At 37.6% G+C, this 12,725-nt stretch overlaps 1 protein-coding gene across 1 annotated transcript in view; it reads right to left on the bottom strand.

The window, feature by feature from the left end:
- Positions 1–12,725, bottom strand: part of Dync1i1 (dynein cytoplasmic 1 intermediate chain 1) — a 294,624-nt gene that overhangs the window by 52,215 nt on the left and 229,684 nt on the right. Inside the window, exons 11-13 of the mRNA XM_027952799.2 lie at positions 10,864–10,977; positions 7,756–7,889; positions 4,041–4,185 (exon numbers count right to left, since the gene is read on the bottom strand). Coding sequence (XP_027808600.1) covers positions 4,041–4,185; positions 7,756–7,889; positions 10,864–10,977 — 393 coding nt within the window. The remainder of the gene's footprint in view (positions 1–4,040; positions 4,186–7,755; positions 7,890–10,863; positions 10,978–12,725) is intronic.

The raw sequence follows: 12,725 nt of genomic DNA, 5'->3' as shown, positions 1-12,725 counted from the left end.
TTCTACTATCTCCTCAGGAATTCTAGCCCTACCATAAGCTCACCACCTTTCTGTCTGTCTCAGATAAAGGCCCTCAAGTAGAAGCTGGGCATTATCTGTATTGTCTTTCAAAATAGTGAGTGTGTCAGCTTCTTACTTGCTCTCTGGGGCTATTTCACTGCTCCTCAGTTCTCCAGGAAAAAGTCTTCTTTTAAGCTCATCCATCTGGCTCTATCATCCTTCACCTCTTCATCTCTCTCCTAATTCATTGGAGAGTTCAGCATGTGGTCACTGTCTCCTTTTCCATCTCAGTCTAGCCATTATTCTTGTCCACTCCAAAGACACATAGACACCTTGACCTTTTCTATGACCTGCATTCTCTAGTGAGTTTCATCTTCACTGAATTTCAACTACACAATACCTCATCCTTGATGATGCTGTCATTGTCTTCTTACCTTCTCCTTCTTTTTCTTATCATATGGAACTATTCCAGTTGTGGATCATTAATCCAAACACCTCATTTCCTAACGATCATCTCTTATTTTACAAATTCTCTTACCCAAGTCCTTCCTTCATACCTGTTCTTTGATCTTCTGGGGGCTTCCAATCCCTTCCTCCCTTGACTTCATCCTGTCTGTTTTCATTTCCTTTCTGCTTCAGCTTACACTTTTCTTATCCATATCTCCAGATTCCATGTTCTAGGTCCTTCCATCACACCCTGCTAAGGCTTCAATCTCACATCCAGCTAGCATTCCTCTTCCATGTTTGTATTTCTGAAGAAATCAGTCCCGAAGACTGGTGCCACGAAAACGTTCTGCCCAGAGTCCGGTTTTGTTTCCCTACTCAGCTCTTCCTATCCTCCTCTTATGAGCTGAAATTGCTCCTTTCAGTACCTCCACTTCATGCTCATCAGAACAGTTAACCTCCCAACTCCTTGAGAAAATAGCCATCATCAGAGACTTTTCAGACTTAGACATATCTGACCGCATCCTTTCCAGCTTATATTTAAAATTCATTTCCCCTGCTCATGCTAGGGATCTAGCTCACATTATAATGACTCTTTCTCTACCTTACACTTAGAGATTTTATACTCTCCATCTTCACTGGCTTTTCCATAGCAGCGATATCCTGAGTCCCTGTAGTCTTAAATAAAATAGAAAAGTCTTGATTTATCCTCACTTTCCACTCATTCTATAACCCATTATAATTTGTGTCAAATATTTAATACACCACAAAGAAACTGTATTTGCTATGAACATCAGTGGTTTCTGAGTTCTAACTAATAATGGATGTATTTTGGTCCTGATGTTACTTCTCTGAGGTATTTGTCATTATTTCTCTTCTGTCTTTTACACTGTAGAAGATTTCAAACCTATTTAGAGGTAAACTAATATCAAACATCTATCTTCAGTAATTATCAATACAGGGTCAATTATATTCATCTATATCCACAAACTGCTTATTTTGAGCAAATCATTGGTATCAGTGTATTTTCTGTAAACATTTTAATATGCATTCCTAAGAAGTAAAACCACTCAAAGTGATTAGAATATCATACCTAAAATAACGACTCATAAGTATCATCAAAGGTACAGTCAGCATTTACATTTCCTCGGTAGTTTCTAAATTTTTAAAACTGGTTTATTGTTTGAATCAAGATCTACATAAAATCCATATGTTGGGATTGGATGAAATGTCTCAAGTTTTGTTTTGTTCTGTTTTGTAGCTTCTACTTCGAGGTTTTTTGTTTGTTTGTTTTTGTTATGTTTTAGTTTTTTTACAGAAGTGAAATCAGTTGTCCAACAAATTTACCCATTGTCCAAATTTGTCTGATTACATATCTGAGGTGTTACATAACATCAGGCATCTGTATCTCCTGTTGCCTTGAAATTCAGAGATCTGGAAAGTTGATAAGACTCAGATCTAATTATGTGGGCAGGCCTACTTAAAGGTGATATTATCTACTTTCTTAATTATTAAGGTGTTTCCATTTTTTCTTTTTCTTTTCTTTTATACTGGAAAAAGAACCCAGGGATGCTCTACAACAGAGCTATTTCCCAATCCCACCTTTCTTTCTAAAATTGTATTTTGAAACAGGGGTTCTCTTAGTTACCTAGGCTGGAACATGTGACCCTCCAGCCTCAGCCTCTGGAGTTGCTGGGATTACAGGTGTGCTCCACCACACCCAACAGTACACGATTTTAAAGTTTAAGCCATTCCTTATTGTAAGGTTTTGCCATCAATTTGAACCAACTATGGGGATTTGTTTCATGTTACTTCAAATTTTTATGAAACCAAATTTTATTTTATTTTGTTTTATAACTACATAAAATATTCATATGGTTCTAAAGTCAAATGTACAAACAAGACAAATTCCAAGAATTCTGCTTATTGTCTTTATCTTTCATCCTATTGTCTCCCTATTATGTAATTTATGTATGTGGTTCATCCTTCCAACTTTTTATATAAATGTAATTCTACACAATGACAAAATACTATATGTACTTTATCCATCTATCTTTTCTAAACTTAAAAAATATATCCTATAGATCAGTCATTATATTATGGAGAAGTCTTCTTCATTTTTTTCTACTTTGATTCACATATGCCCTACTGATGAAGACTCTGGGTTGTTTCTGGTCTTTTGCTATTCAATTGATCTTTGAATGAATATCTTTCTATATACGTCCTTTTCTTATTTTGGCTAGTTTATCTTTGGCATAGATTTCCAGAAATTGGAATTGTCTGTTAAAGCATGCAGTATTTTTAGATAGTGCTGAATCCCTTCCACACTGTAGTGCTATTTTACATCTCCAATGGCAATGTATGCAAATGGCTGGTTTCTTTCTGGCTCATCCCGGAATATGTTGTTAAATTAAGATTTCTGTCAAACTGATAGTTAGAAATAGATCTCTCAACTTGGTTTTATTTTTTAAATTTCTCTCGTAAATGAGGTCATACATCTTTTTGTCCAGTTAAGAGTCAATTCTGTCCTTCATTAACACCCATGCAACTACACACAAAATTATAATTTTTCTCCTATTCCTTGAGTTACTTTTCAATCCCCCTTTCTGGTACCATTTCTCTTGTTTATTTTCTAAATATTTCTCTTCCTCAAGATTGAGACTTAGTGTTTCTTTTAAAATCCTCTCCTTTAAATGTGATTAGCTATTCTGACTTCTATTAAATACATACCTGGAGCCAGAGCTCACTCTCTTCTGTTGCACATGGCAAACTGCCTACTGGAGGTCTTGAAATGTTCCTCCCAGGCAGTTCAAACTCAGCATGTGCAAAGATCTTCCTCATCATGCACCCTCCTCTACTGTTCTCTAGTACAGTGAAAGCTACCACAAGTTGCCAGTTGCCCTGCATATGGAACTGGCTTCTCTCCTGATGACTTCCTCCCTTACCTTCCTCCCCATCAAAACAGTCACCAATTTCTGTGGTTTTTATCTCTTATGTGATTCTCAAATCCATCTACTACTTTCCATTTCAAACTACTGGTCTTCCTTAGACTACTGTACTTTTCTTCCAGGTGGTCTTTACTTTTCTTTTTTGCTCTCAAATATGGTCAGCATTACCTTTAAAACACAAGTAATAGAGGGCCATTTTCTAGCTTAAAAACCTCCAAAGTCTACAAAAAAACCAAGCAGCCAAATGATAAAACAAGACCCAAAGCATATATTTCCATGCTACACATGTAAGTAAGTAATTGCTACAAAGCTCCAGAAGATTAATACCGAACTGATTATATGGGGGATTAGTCTTGGTGAAGGAGGACTTCAGATTTATCCTTATTTGAATCACTTGAAAAAATTTTTTAACAATTAGACTGTTTTCAAATATTACATATATTTAAAAATAAGTAAAGTGGACTGAGAAGGTAAGCTTTAACTAGCTCTGGGACAGACAGAGATAACCAGCAGGTTCTATGAATTCCCAATGCCATGTCACCCAGATGAGGCTAGGTAGACAGGTGTTTCCTATAACTTCCCCAGGGAACAAAATATCATCCTCTTTCTCCGTATGTTACCTGAGAATTTCAACCAAGGTGTTCTTACCTTTGTGGTCCACAGTTTGACAGTCCAGTCAAATGATGATGTGACAAACAGGTGAGAAAAGTCTATTGCGCCCACTGCCATGTGGCAGTTAATTCCTGTCACTGGCCCTTGGTGTCCTTCGAAGACCTCACCGATGCCTGCTTTACTGTATGAAGAGCACACATGAACAGAATCTCAGTGACGTGTGCAAAGCAGTGATGGATTTAAAATAATTTATCTCTGTGTGTTTTTTTTTCAGAATTTAGAATAACCACCATATACTACCACCAATAAAGCCATTTTCAGTTATCTTGAGAAAAAGAAATTGTAAGCATGCTATGCTATTTTGGGTGATTAAAAAACAGGTTGGGGGGAATATCCTTTGAGACATCAGAATTCAATAATGAATTTTATCATTAATTTAACCATTTTCAGGAATTTTTCAAAGCCTGTCATTGTTGCTGCAGCTCTTTTGATGGAAACAAATATGCCTAACTCTCAGAAGCTTTCATTTTTATAATTAGACTGCTTTATTCTTGAGAGGGCATTTGCACATGTTCTATTTCAACTCTTTTTTGGAGAGTCTATTGGCTATAAAGCTCCATCCATTCTTGGAGGAATAATCATTCATTCTTTCAAGGAAATTTCTTGAAGTTGACATATCTAAAAATGTAACCATTTGTGGAATCCTCTATTTTGCAAAATATAACACATAATATAAATATAATTTAGAGAAAATGATGTTTTTGCTTCATTGAAACAGAAGAGTGATTTACAAATCCATTTTGTAAATTCCATAAAGGAAGGCATCTTGTTTTTCTTATTGCAGAATGTCTAGTACACAATAAGTGTTCAATAAACACTTGTTGAATGAAACAGCAGAGGAAAAGAGACAAATGCATGCCCCTCCCTTTAAAAAAAGCACATTTGAGAAATAGTGATACACATTTAAAAAATTACCCTCAGACATATTTTGTTTAACCAAGTTTGGATTACCTCTACCCCTCTATTATCACATAATAGTCTGCATGCAATTCTACATGATTTCTGCATGCAATTCTACACAATTAGGAAAATCTGAGGAAAAATACCCCCAATACTATTTTTTAAAAAATTCATGAGCATGAAATTATAAATAAGACAACTATGTACAGATTGTGAAATCTCAATATTATGTCACTAAGAGAAAAAAATGGCTTCCATTGTTAAAATATTTGGGCCCCTGAAGCACCAATAAATGTCAATGGGCTGAGCAAAATTTGAAATCACAAGCAAAGTGTGGCAGCATGTGTTCCATGTAACAGGCACTCAAAAATTATGCCCAGTGAAACTGCTAACAGCAGTTCCTCACGTGATCATTTAAATTTGTTCTAATGAACACAAGGAACTGATCTTTGAAGTGGCCCCTGGTGAGACTCCACTTTCTCTTAACAGCATCCTGAAAGGGTTTATAGGGTGCAAAATGAGGACCTTGTTTAATTTATGGAAGTGGATTTGCACCTTCTGTATGTTAGGTGAAAAATAGAAATCCCCCACTCTCCCCTATAGCCCTATATGACCCATTTAAAATTACTACAAAGCCAACGCCTGCTACTTTATGACTTTACTGAGATCTGTATTTTATATTTTGCATGGATTAACTAATGCAAAAAGCAAAATCAAGCTCGTTGTAAAGAAATTTGTGGTGTTCCCCATAGGGACCCTTCTTTCTGAACAAGAGTGCATATTCAGAGCCAAAGAATAAAAATACTCATCGTGTGAATGTTTATTCACATTAGAGGAACTAAAAAAATCCGAAAAATATCAATGTATATGTTGTAAGCTTTCATAGATAATTAAGGACTTAGGCACACTCTGGTTTAAGCCAATTGAACATGTGTCCTAAGGATTCTAATACATCTGTAGATAAATCTGTGACTTAGTGTTTGGCCCTATGTACTCTTTGTGCCTTATGTGGCACTAATGGCATTCTCCTTGTGCTTCAGATATGACACTTGTCTTTTCTACTGTCATCAGTTTCTTGAAGATAGGAGCCAAGTTTAAATGACATCTGGGTGACTCATAGCATCTAGCCATGCACTCTGCTCAAAGTAGGTGAGCAGCAAATGTTTGTGTGAATGAGTAACTTTATCACATCTTCCTGTGCTGTGACAAAAACTTTAATGCATAGCTTCAGCCAGATTTTATATAGTAGGAAAGTTGGGCATGGAACTGTGAGGCATCTCTTCCCCAGTTGTCTTCAAATCACACGAGCAGGGCAAATACTGCTTGTTTAAAAACAAGCAGAAGAGCAAAAACATAACAGTGTATTATTTGAATGGAAAAATTATGGAGCTGAGCCATGGATGCTTGTTTTCTACAAATCACAAAAGCACGGAAATATGAACTTGGAACAATTTGTGGTTCCTCATATAGACTTAGATGACTGCAGGAGATGAAAAAACCAATTGAACCAGAACTATGAAAGTAAGCAGAGAAGTTAAGCACCAGCATGAGCATAGGGAGGCCACCTTTATGTTTTGCACTAAATTTTACAATCTAGGCCAACTTATTGGAGTCCACTTTATTACGACAACTCTGTCTTCCAGGGGCATCTTCTAATCTCTCAATCAAGGCTCTTATCACCTGGAAACTGCACAGTGGTTTGTGCATCCCTTATTATTCCTGCCCTCTGACTGGGAGGGTCTTAAGATATTTCATTATGGTATTTGGTTATTGTCATTTCTTTATTCCCTATTTAGATTTTTAACTCTTAGTTGTTACAGTTTAGGGATTTGGCAGGGAATCAAAAATGAAATGGATATAGTTTAGTAAGAGAAAAATGGCAGACAAATGAATAATTATAATACGAATGTGATTAATGCTACTGTAGAAACACACAAAAGAATACACGAATTAACTTTAATTTTCTCCATGTCAATTATTATCTTAAAGTACAGATTTATTTGCTTACACGTTTCTTTAAAAAATATTTATAGCTGTCAATGGATTACTTATTTATTTATTTATACGTGGTGCTAAGTATCAAACCCAGGGCCTCACACGTGCCAGGCAAGCACTCTACCACTGAGCCACAACTCCAGCCCCTGCTTATAAGTCTTTTACCCTCAATTAGAGCATTAATTCTATGCGTGTCATATGCCTTCCTATATCTTTATGATGTTGCCTGGTGTGAGAGAAGTTCTTAGCAAGTATTCCTGCAAACAATCAATGAATAAAAGATCTGAAATTCTGCAGGATGTAAAGCCTTTCTGACTCTCCTTTGCCCTAGAGACTTAGAAAAGCTTCAGTGTGAAATGAGATCTGTGCTAGCTCTTTAATATAAAAAGAAATTAATCAAAGAAGAGAGAAATGACAGACCAAATAAAAGAACTAAGGAACACGCTGATGGAGGAGGCATGGAGGGACAGGCAATATTTGGGCATTGCTATCCCTGATGGGCACACGGTGGAAACTTGAAGGTATGTGCAGAAGATGAGGCTGGGAAGAGACAAGGAGTCTTACAGCATCTGCTAAGAAGCTTGGGCATTTTTCCACAAGGCAGGGTGAAGAACCAGAGTTACAAAAGGCTAAGGACCGGAGTGGATATGTGCCTTAAAGTAATGAAGACCTGAAGTTGTTCTTCACATGTCTTCATAAATACCTTTCTCATAATGCAAGGTGGTTATGATCCAGAATGCGATTACAGACTTTCGGAAATGGGAAACATGTCATCAGTAAGAAAACAGAACATCACCTTCCATGACGACAAGCCGTGTAGACTGTACCCTCCTCACTGCCAACCACGAAGTTATTGACGTCTCCCGTCGGGAAAGCCATTCCAGTAACAGCGACGGGCTTGGACTTGTTGTACACCAGCTCCATGCTCTCCTACCAAAACACAGTGTGGTTACATTTCCATCTGTCAACTCCTCGCCATGCCAAAGATAGCATGGAAAAATCATTTGGCTAAATCGTCTGTTTGCTTTTCACACAGCGTTACAAAAGACCCCGGCTGTGCCAGAAACCACGCTTTGCTGCCCCTGACATTCACGCTGCTGCGTATCTCTGGTTTCAGGCAGGCTGGATTTCATCAGCATGTGCTGCTGCTTCCTAAGTCAAGCAGAGATGACAGGTGAGAATTTTGAAACTAATGGTGCAGAAACTAAAGATAATACTGTAATGATTACACTTGTCAGCCCCAGGCTTTAATAAAACACACAATACCCTTGTATTTACAAACATTTTCAAAATCAATTGTTCCTGAGAATACACATGTATTAATATCAGATGTACTAAGCACATTTGTCAGATCAGAACTGTGGGTCCTCCATGGACTGAAACCAGAAAATTGTCACTCAGGTCATAAAAACCAGATTTTGAAGTGAACTAGATTTCAGGAGGTTAGCTGGGGGTGGTGTATGGGCATAAGATTGAGAAGAGTCTTTAAATAAGTGTTTAAAATGTAAAGGAGAGCCTTTATTTTATGTAAAATTATTTGTAACATTTGGAATTAGGGAGTACTTTAAGAGACATCCTGCAGAATTAAGTTTGATGATAGTGAAAAATAATTAAGTATAAGCAATGTCCCTGAGTATTCCTGATTTACATCAGTTCTATTTTGTATATCTGAAATAATTTTTAGAAAATCATTCTGGGGTATCATATCATTGTAGTTGCTGGGGATTTCATTCTTCCTGTGTAAACAAACTAGGCCATTTCAGCCAAAGAGTCCATCAATCGGAAATGCCTGCCACAGGATGGCTGCTTAGGCCACATGGTCACTTTTCAGACTTGCTGTTCCTGAAATCCACACTCAGCAAGCACATTAGCATCCCAGGCTAAAGAAGAGAATGTTGCAACAACAGGATATAGAAAACTGGAGCATACTATCTATCCCATCTCTAATGTTAGCATCAAGGAAGGTGATGTCTCTTGGTCATCCACTTGGGAGGGGTAACTCTGGGCTGCCCCCAGGTCTCCCTGACATCCATGGAGGCCACACCATGAAACTGGCCATTATTGTGCAGACAGGAGTCTGTAGGCAAGCTAACACCAATCAAAAGGGTCTCAGAGCCCCCATACCACTGGTTTTAACCTAAACAAATACATGTTAAATCAGTGAAATGAGAAAAAAATATAAAAATTATGTATACATAAATGAAATATATAAGAATTCCTAAAGAGAGGGTTTGCTCTTATATCTGTTTATAATCTCCATGCTTTAAAAAGAAAACAATACATTGCTGAGAATTTTAAGACAAAACATAAAATACCCACACACAATGCTGAATCTCTATAATAATCAGCACAAAGGTGCTTAAATTCTAAGTAGTTTATTTGAACTATTTCTTTTCCTCTAAGATTATATAAAGAACATGCTTAGCTATAGTATTCTGTACATCTGCATTTTTTTTTGTTTGTTTAATAGAAATCTACTTTTTTTTTCTGGTTGTATACAAAGTATATTCACACCAATTTGTGTCTTTATACATGTACTTTGGATAATAATGATCATCACATTCCACCATCATTTATAACCCCATGCTCCCTCCCTTCCCCTCCAACCCCTCTGCCCTATCTAGAGTTCATCTATTCCTCCCATGCTCCCTCTCCCTATCCCACTATGAATCAGGCTCCTTATATCAAATAAAACATTCAGCCTTTGGTTTTTTGGGATTAGCTAACTTCACTTAGCATTATCTTCTCTAACTCCATCCATTTACCTGATTTTAAAGAGACTTCAAGAAGGTTCTTTACAGTCTCCACATACATTTTGAAATTGTCATGTCCCCTAAAATTGAGTGACAGATATTCTAGAGTTGTTATTCAGGAAAGGGGACAGGAGTGTTAGAACTGAGCATTGTCTCCTAGGTATCCTTCACAATTTTCTGGATATTTTCTTGCATTTTTTCAAAGACTATAACAATGTTATAGTCTTTTCGTTGTTTTTTAGTTGGAGGATAATGAAGTACTTTTTTTCATGCAAAGAAGTGTGAAAATGTGACCAGTGTAACTTCACATCAGGTACAATCACAAGAATGATAAGTTATACTCCATGTACGTATGATATGTCAAAATGCATTCTATTTTGTATAACTGAAAAGAGCAAATAAAAAAGATGGAAATAATAAAAAAAAGTGTGTATGTGTCTCCTGTGTGTGTGTGTGTGTATGTATCTCAGCATGTGCCTGTACACATGTACATTCTGAAAGTTGTGTCTAGAACCTGCCTCCAGCTTCCTCTCCTACTTTTGCTCCTTTGTTTGGTTTCCATTACTGCAATCACTAGTGGTTTGGAAACTCTGGAACTTTTTCATTTTCAGCTTCTCATTTGTTCAGCAAGGACCGGCAGGAGCTATACTGACAAACATTCCAGAGGAAAAAAAAAAACAGACGGTTTAACAAATTCTTCATCCACACAGGCAGTTGTCAGCGGGGACAGGGACAAGCAAGGGCTTGGGTTTCTGTTTTGCCGGGATACCTTTCCTTCAAGGCAAGTCCCCTTACGGGATTGCTCTGCTGAGCTCCAACCTCATTTGCATCTCTCTCACAGTGCTGTAGGGCGAGTACAATTCATACCACAGGCAACTTCCATAATTACTACGCTTTAAAATGGATTATTTCATTTTCACTTGAAACTGACCTAAGGATTAACGTATTACAATAATTACATGATTTGTGGTAAAGGAAATGGGTTTTGGCTTCAGGAGGAGATTGCTGAAACCAGGCCCCACTCTTTCAAGGGCATCCATTGATTTTTAGCTCCTATAGGATGTGAGGGTTTGGCTTCTAGGAACCGTGTTCCATTAAGTAGGTATCTTTTTAACCAGGATGCTCTTATGTTTAGGGGAAAACAAACCCACCTGCGGAGTTGAGAGCATGTCGAGGCTCCAGGAACACATCTTACCGTCGGTGGAGACAGTGATGAGGTTATGAGCATTCTGGGTGCCAACGACATTTACACAGTACACGGGATGCTGCAAAAACACAAACTTGGGGAATCAGGAGCAGATCCGAGCGGAAATGAGTGTGTGTGAGTGTCAAACACTTCACTCTGAAACAACAATCATGAGTGACATAATCCTACTGGAATACAAGCCTCAGGTCAGTTGCCATTTTTGATTTCGACCTGAGTTCTCTCTAAAAGCTCTGACAGCAAACGTAAGAGTGGAAATACTTCCCAAGCCTCACCTTGCTCAGTCAGAAGCAATGCAGTAGCAGTGAAGGAAGCGAGGGCAGATGAGGATTGATGGGGCACAACACCATGGCGGGGGGGGGGGGGTTTGGATGGCTTGAATAAGTCCCCACCACACAGTTCAGCTGCTAATCTCGAGCGGTGAAAGAAGACAGTGTTCAAAAGGATAGAACTATTGACTTTTGGAAGGAATATGTGTTACTAAATCTGGAGTTTTATGCATTGTCGTCCCACTGCCAAACACTGGTTAACATTCTTTTTAAAAAAGTGGTTAATATTCATTAGCCTTTTTAATTTGAGAGAAGGATACTGGTGGCAAAATTGTTGGCACAATGTACCTAGTGAGATAAAATTAGGCTCTTTTATGTGCTGCAAAACTTAGGGTAATGATAGATTTATTTTTCAAATATAAAAAAAATCATTTGGAATAGTATGGAAACATAGATTTAGCCAGGGCCATTTCTACTTCTCAGGAACTATAAGCACAATGCCCTCTCCTTCTATCATAACTCTCATAGTTTATTTCGTTCTGCAGAATTCTACGTGGTAGGCTTAAAGCCATGGGCAGCTGCACATTAAACACTAAATGGAAGGTTAGCATAAGCAGAACCTAGCAGCAATTAGGGTTAGATTTCAGGCAGCTTAGCTATGAGTGGCCAAACCACAACTTACTTGATGCTTCTCTGTGCAAATAGCTGACAGTCTAAGTCTTACCCTTGATGAGTTACTGTCCACAATACCTAGCCACAAGTACAACGAAACAATCTTTAATATTAGAAAGCTGATATTATATAAAGAATGGTTCCCAGACTATTATTATCATATAAAGTCCTGGTCAGAAGGAGTGCTAATAATTGTTTAGTGGAGCTATGGATCGGTCTCATACAAAAAGTGGTCCAAAACCCACTTAAACACCTTTCCTAAGTAGTAACCAGTTTTAGTGCTAACTCCTGGGGAGTATATGCTTCCACTAAATGTTATAAAGTTCGTGGAAATACTTTCAGGTGGTGTCTTCTGTTGATCACACAGACCAAGTGAAAACAATGTAGCTATTTAAATATTTATAGATTATTGTTTTAAATGCTCTAACCCCAACCCCTAGGTCTTGTCATAGACCAGGTATCACCAACTTTTGGAGCTGATGCGTGGCCACCTGGTTGTCAAAATATTCCTCATCCTGGTCAATCTCTTTTGAATATGCTGTCTTTTATATGAGTTCCTCTAATGCTGCCTTTTATCTAGACTCCTCTAACAGTGAAGTTCTGAGAACAACACAGAATTGTCTATCTACAGTCTGACCACAGAATACAAAAATCTGGGTAGCACTGAATTGTCACTTCTCATGACTTAAAAATCTGCCTTCTCATAAAGAATATGTCTATATTAATGCATCCTAAGATTACATTTATTTTTTGGACAATGACCTCTTTCAATCATGCTGATGGACAGTTAACAAAGTCCCTATGTATTTTTTGTGCTGTGTTCCTTCTGACACTTCCAAATTAAATCAGCCTGAGTGGATCTGCATAG

The sequence above is a fragment of the Marmota flaviventris genome, chromosome 1, assembly GCF_047511675.1.
Source record: "Marmota flaviventris isolate mMarFla1 chromosome 1, mMarFla1.hap1, whole genome shotgun sequence".
NCBI lineage: Eukaryota > Metazoa > Chordata > Mammalia > Rodentia > Sciuridae > Marmota > Marmota flaviventris.
Note: the sequence above shows the minus strand (reverse complement) of the source record. Positions and strands in the feature narration are given on the sequence as shown.